This window comes from Periplaneta americana, chromosome 10 (genome assembly GCF_040183065.1).
Source record: "Periplaneta americana isolate PAMFEO1 chromosome 10, P.americana_PAMFEO1_priV1, whole genome shotgun sequence".
NCBI classification, from domain to species: domain Eukaryota; kingdom Metazoa; phylum Arthropoda; class Insecta; order Blattodea; family Blattidae; genus Periplaneta; species Periplaneta americana.
In genome coordinates this window covers 176,694,263-176,700,944 of record NC_091126.1, presented here as the reverse complement: position 1 = coordinate 176,700,944, position 6,682 = coordinate 176,694,263, and the positions used below count along the sequence as shown (strand labels likewise).

The window sequence follows — 6,682 nt, the reverse complement described above, 5'->3', positions numbered from 1 at the left end:
GGTTAGCAACTACCTATGTTTGCATATTTGGTAAGTAATGACCTTCGTGACTGTATACATTAGACTGTGCTTAATCTGTGATTTATTCTTCTACTCTCTGTATACAGAAATTTACCTACATAATTGTGGAAGTTTAGAAAATTTCTCATGTAAAATTGATAACTGAAAATTTGTTAATGTTCAATTTTTTCGGAAAGATGTAGTAATCACATGAATTTGGAAAAACGTTATCGTATTGAAACGTTCTATACTGTAATATGTGTATACCATTCTAATGAAACGATATTATTAATAGTATCTCTTTTGACTTAAAATGGCCGTCTTGTTTTGTTATTTCTTAGAACAAGTACTGAGAAGTGTCTAGGATGTGGAAGCTAGATATGTGTTACGTTTTGCTCTGTTTTCCTTACGTTAGGGGCTGTACTGGAGGAGAAATTTAGAGACTGACTTATGATATGATTAACTACTATTTGTTGTTTTACAACTTGATCTTTATGAATTGCAATCCAGTTGACGTATGTTTTAAAATAAGCCATAACATGTAAGCAGCCGATCAGCTGAAATCTTATGCCCCTGACGTCAGAGTCGGCGAACTAAAAAGTGTAATGGCTGCACCGAGTGACAGCCCTACTAGGTTCCGGGGCCAGCCCTGGTCTAATTGGACTGATTTTTTGGGTCGTGAGAGCCCCATTAGTAAGTAATAAGATCACAGTTTGAAGTTCTCTATCTCACTAATAATATATTTCCATCTACCTCATTCGTTGTTGCTAACACATAAGAGGTCATGAACCCTAACTCACTGAAAGGGGCATGGTATATTTCTGTTACATGAAGTTAATTCTTCCTCTTCAGGTGATGAAGATGATCCAGATAGACCTGAGCCTGACGCCATGAGACTCCCAAAGGAAGGTAAAGTATTACGTGTTCGCATTGTATTGTCTTAATTTTTCAGCTGCACTATTTTGAGGTTATCCAGTGTGAGATGTCACTTGTGTGTGAACATACAGGGTACAGATGATAGTGCACGTCCTTTCAATGGTGCATCCATAACATTTATGTTGTTTTGCTGCAGATAATTAGAATGCAGTGAAAGAATGTTAATCACGAAAAGAGAATCCGAAATGTTGAGAGAAATTGACAGCAGTAGTTCTTAGTGTTGAGTATTATTATTGATGCGTGTGGATTTGAGAATGTTCAGGAAGTGTTTAGCAGTATTTAGCTTGTTGTTAGTTTCATATTGACTCTTTCTTTTTTAAGTAATAGGCTGTATCTGATGATTTGAATTGTAATTTCGAAAATTACAAATTAATTTTAAATTCTCGTTAAAAGAATATAGTTATTTCTCTGAGCCAGACTTTCAAGTGAAACTAGCACTGAAGTAGTTTGGACGATTCGAAAGTGAAAATCGTTGAATCTATAAGGGATTTTTTTTTTTTTTGTGGAGATGCAGTTGATCGTATTTGCAAGACATAATAAAGGTCTAAACTAACCAAACCTAATCTGTGATAGATTCGTATAGCCTATGCAAGGTGTATAACCGGAATACGAAGGGAACTACTTCAGCGCTAGTTTAGCCAAATTAAAATGTTGTTGTAATTATTATGGCAGATAATAGCTAAATTGGCCTATATGTAGTTAGTAATTTAAGATTGGTTATCTTTTATTTTTTTTTTAAATTATTCTTGGTGTTACACAATGTTACTTTCCTTGCTTACAAGTATAGTTTAATAAATACGTTTTTTTAATGCATTGAAAGAAAAATTTACTTTGCTGGTAATGTATTTATTATACTTTAAGATAAGAGACACAATTATTAAATTTCTTTTCATTTCATTTTTATATATTCCATAGACCTTACGTTAGCAATGAAGCTAAGATGTGGAACAAGTTAAAATTTTACAAGATTACAATTACAGTTTTTACAATTTCGCAATTTTCTACAATTTTTTACAATATTCTGGCGAGATGTAGTGAGATGAAGTGACACCCGAGGATTTGCCAAAAGATTACCTGGCATTTGCCTTATGGTTGGGGAGAACCTCGGAAAAAACCCAACCAGATCAAAGGGGGTGAAATGAAGTGAGGCTGAGGACTCGCCATAGATCATCCGGCATTAGTCCCACAGGTGGGGAAAACCTCGGAAGAAACCAATCAATGAGACCAAATGGGGGATCCAACCCAAGCACGAGCGCAGCTACAGATCAGCAGGCCAGCGAGTCTGCCGACTGAGCTACATCGATGGCTCTACTAAGAATATACAGTACATAGCCAATCAGATAATTAAATTCACAAACGCAAATGATTATTCATTAGTTGAGCTATAAAATATAATACATAACAAGTAAGTTAATTCAATTTAAGGCAAATAATTCAGTCAGTTGAGATATACAGAAATTGATAATACATATCATGCATATTACTTCAAATTACAAACATAAACAATTAATCAGTAGAGCTATACAGATTACTATTCAATTTAAAACATATTCAGTTCATCAGCCAAACTATACAAACATATACAACACAAAGTAAACAGATTAATTCAATTTACAAGCATACTTTCGTTAAGTTATACAAATTTGTACAGTTCATATCAAGTAAATAAATTCAATTTATAATCATAAACAGTTCATCAGTTGAGCTATACAGACTACTATACAATTTACAGCATATACAATTCATCAATTGAGCTATACAGACTACTGTTCAATTTACAGCATATACAATTCATCAGTACAGCTATACAGACTACTATTCATTTTAATTGAATTTAGTATTCCCAAGAAACTAGTTTGATTAATTAAAATGTGTTTCAGTGAAATGTACAGCAGAGTTTGTATAGGTCAGTTTCTGTCAGATGCGTTTCCAGTTCACTGTGGGCTAAAGCAAGGAGATGCACTATCACCTTTACTTTTTAACTTTGCTCTAGAGTATGCCATTAGGAAAGTCCAGGATGACAGAGAGGGTTTGGAATTGAACGGGTTACATCAGATTCTTGTCTATGCGGATGACGTGAATATGTTAGGAGAAAATCCACAAACAATTAGGGAAAATCCGGGAATTTTACTTGAAGCAAGTAAAGATATAGGTTTGGAAGTAAATCCCGAAAAGACAAAGTATGTCTCGTGACGAGAATATTGTACGAAATGGAAATATAAAAACTGGACATTTATCCTTTGAAGAGGTGGAAAAATTCAAATACCTGGGAGCAACAATAAAGGTAAAGGTAAAGGTAAAGATATCCCCGTCACATGCCATGAAGGCACTTGGGGGGCATGGAGGTAGAGCCCCATGCTTTCCATGACCTTGGCACTAGAATGAGGTGGTGTGGTCAGCACCACGCTCTGACCTCCCACAAATATAAATGATACTTTGGAGGAAATTAAACACAGAATAAATATGGGAAATGCCTGTTATTATTTGGATGAGAAGCTTTTATCATCCAGTCTGCTGTCAAAAATCTGAAATTTAAGAATTTATAAAACAGTTAGGGCTATATTACTGGTTGTTCTGTATGGTTGTGAAACTTGGACTCTCACTTTGAGAGAGGAACATAGGTTAAGGGTGTTTGAGAATAAGGTGCTTAAGAAAATATTTGGGGCTAAGAGGGATGAAGTTACAGGATAAAATTTAGCGATGCATGTATACAACACTTGAGCATTTACTGATACTCTCTTGTCTCCTCATGAACAAATCACTTAAAATAAACGTAGAATTTATCTCTATTTATTGGGAAAGCAGAAGAACAATAAAAATTAATTAAAATATGTGTAAAAGTGAGCATAAACTACTAATTTACAATCCTTGATGGTTACCTAATCGAAAGAATCTTTACACTTTAGTTAAGAGTGACAAAATATATTTCTGAGTACGTACTGTATTACTAATTCTCTTGAGAACAGTTATGTTCTTCTACAACCAGTGATGAAATTTTGCTCAACTTTGTGACAAGTACTCTTGTACCAATGAGATTGAATTTCATTGTTGAAACTGTCGGGTGGGATTCATCTGTTCCCACAATTTTACGATAGCAAAAAATACATGCACATAGTGTCAAATGTGCAAGGTAGACAACATTGTTTCTAAAACTTTTAGAATAATATCTACTAAAACTGTTTTTCTTGAAATTTACTTACCATTTATAAACTAAAAGAAATTTATTTCTTCTTATCCACCTCTCCCAGTCTTGGAGTTGTGTTATTTGTTTTGCACAGTAGCAATGTTTAAACAGTTTTCATTTTCCATCTAAATTTGAGAATTGTGAAATTTCATTACTTTACTAGGAATAATGCCAATGTTACCTTACATGTCGGACAAACTATATTAGAACCCCAATTATCTGTCCCTCAATTAACCACTTGCAGATTATCCATTACCTGAAAAGGGAACATGGTTTTTAAGCAGTGTACAACAATAATGACATAACTACTCTTGTATACTGTCTGAATTGTTTCTACCACTATGTCTTAACTTCACAGCATGCGTAATTTTCGTTTGGTTCTTTGTCAAGATTTAGTAAACACTTTGATACCTTTTTGAATATCAAAAAAATTCACTTTGCATCCACTTGCTGGAGTATTTCTCAGTAATTACTGAGTTTAGAATGAACATAAAAACAAAGTTTGTTGTAAGGAAGTGCAGAAAGAATAACTATTTAAAGTACCTTAAATGGCGTCAGATGGATTTAATTGCATAAAGATTCATAACGTGGATTATACTTTTTCTTCCATTAAGTGTTCATGGTGTCCTATTAATTAACCCATTAGGGGTGGCAGTTTTCATCTTCACTTTTTCCACATTTTTTACCTAATTTGATACAAATACATCGTAATCTAACCAAAATAATCAGTTTTTTTTTTAACAATTTAGTGTAATAGATATAGGCCAGGTCACGCTAGTTCTATACATGTATGTTTTGTAAAAACAGATATGAACTCTAAGGAATCGTTTCTTTTCCTAAACAAATTGTTCTTTTTACATGCTTGAATCTTACTTCATGTGGAAAGCCACAAAACATGATACATATAGTTTATCTTCATATCTCTTACATTTTGTGCGACCTACATTTGAGCAGAATTTGCCTCTACATCTTCGCCTTTTATTCCCTGGGACATGTTCAGTGAAATTATCTTTTCGATCAAATCTCACATCTGCAAGAGTGTGTCCACCAGATTTCGAGGTTGAAGGGCATCTTGGACGTTAAGGATATTTTGCTAACTCTGAAGATATGTTTGCACAATACCTTCTGAAGTTTAGATGAGAAATGTTAGATCAGTTCCTGTCATGAGTAGCCAGGCATTGCAGTGTCCATGATCCAGGTGAATATAGACCACCACCATTTGTTACCTTTTATTCTGATACGATATGTGCCTATATTTGTATCCATACGGTATGTCAGTTCCTTCCATATATGTATTGTACATTGTGATTAGATTTAGATGTTAAACTTTCTTTTCTTTTTGTGAGCGTGAATACCCAACAGCTGATGATATTGGATTGATTCCATGCACTACTGAGACTACAGTTACAACTCCATGCACTACTGAGACTACAGTTACAACTGAATTGTTCATCCACCTTGCCAGTAACACTCTTTCACAGTTATTGTAAGTGTAGTCACAGACAACCTGAGAAGAAAAATAATTCTGACATAAAGAAAAATGTGCTCACGAAAGACTAATGTAACCGTATGCTAACAAAGAATGTTCCTGGCTGCACTGGACCAGTGAATTGTATTCCATCAAGTTTCATAGCACTATTCAGTTAGGGCATCTCTAAACAAAAGGATAGAAGTGCCAGTAACAATGAAGAAGTAACAAGATTGAAAAAGAAATCACTTTTCTTCTTGGTTGTATCATGTTCCTTACGAAAGGCAGCATGGCAAGTCAATGATGAATAAACAAAACTTAGCTAACACCTGTAGAGTGAAAGAGTTATCTTCCCATTTGGCGAAACAGTTTTGCCAACATTCGGAATGAAATCAAAACAAGTTTCATTCCCAACAATGGAAATTAGTTAAAAAAATCATTTAAGCAGCGATTGTTGTATAACTGTAACCATATGGTCATGCTAGTACATAATGGGTTAAAACAGATAATCGATATTGTACTGTAGACATACTCTGGAGGAGAATTCACTGAACATTTTCTTCCCTGCTACAGCCTGTATCTCAGTTTTCATAGCATTCTACACAGGTATAGGGATGTAGTATGCTTTTCTGTCGAGTTAACAATCAATATGTTAGGTGCAACATTTGCTAACTTAGAGTGTTTTCCTTTCCCTTATACTATCGTTAATTAAGCAACTTCTATGATCTGTGTACAATATATATAGCGAGTAGAACATTTTTTCCAGTTTCTAACTAATGATGCGATATCGCCTTTGTAGAAACACATTCATTTGAATTCCATTTGAAAATCATATCATGTGAAAATTTAATAAAATTAGATTTTCAACCAAAGTGTAGCGGATGGGACAGCCCTGTTCAAAATGGAAAATATGGTTAATCTAGTCAGATAATTTGTTTCATAGCCCTATTTGTGGCCTTTATTACAACGTTAATATTATAGCATTTTAAATTTGTTACTATCTAGATTGCTTCCATATATTTGTATTATTTTTATGGGCTTCACTGTATAAACTTAAGTTGGAATACTCAAATCACACACATATGTAAAATAAT

General features: G+C 34.0%; 1 protein-coding gene across 3 annotated transcripts in view; it reads left to right on the top strand.

Annotated features, from left to right (window-relative positions):
• Positions 1-233: 233 nt before the first annotated feature.
• The window catches only part of LOC138708190 (ataxin-7-like protein 1), a 101,208-nt gene continuing 94,759 nt past the window's right edge, over positions 234-6,682 (top strand). Inside the window, exons 1-2 of one of the 3 annotated variants that reach the window (XM_069838472.1) lie at positions 234-693; positions 853-909. In XM_069838472.1, coding sequence (XP_069694573.1) covers positions 606-693; positions 853-909 — 145 coding nt within the window. In that variant the 5' untranslated portion in view covers positions 234-605. The remainder of the gene's footprint in view (positions 694-852; positions 910-6,682) is intronic. The other 2 variants (XM_069838471.1, XM_069838473.1) reach the window with 2 other exon arrangements.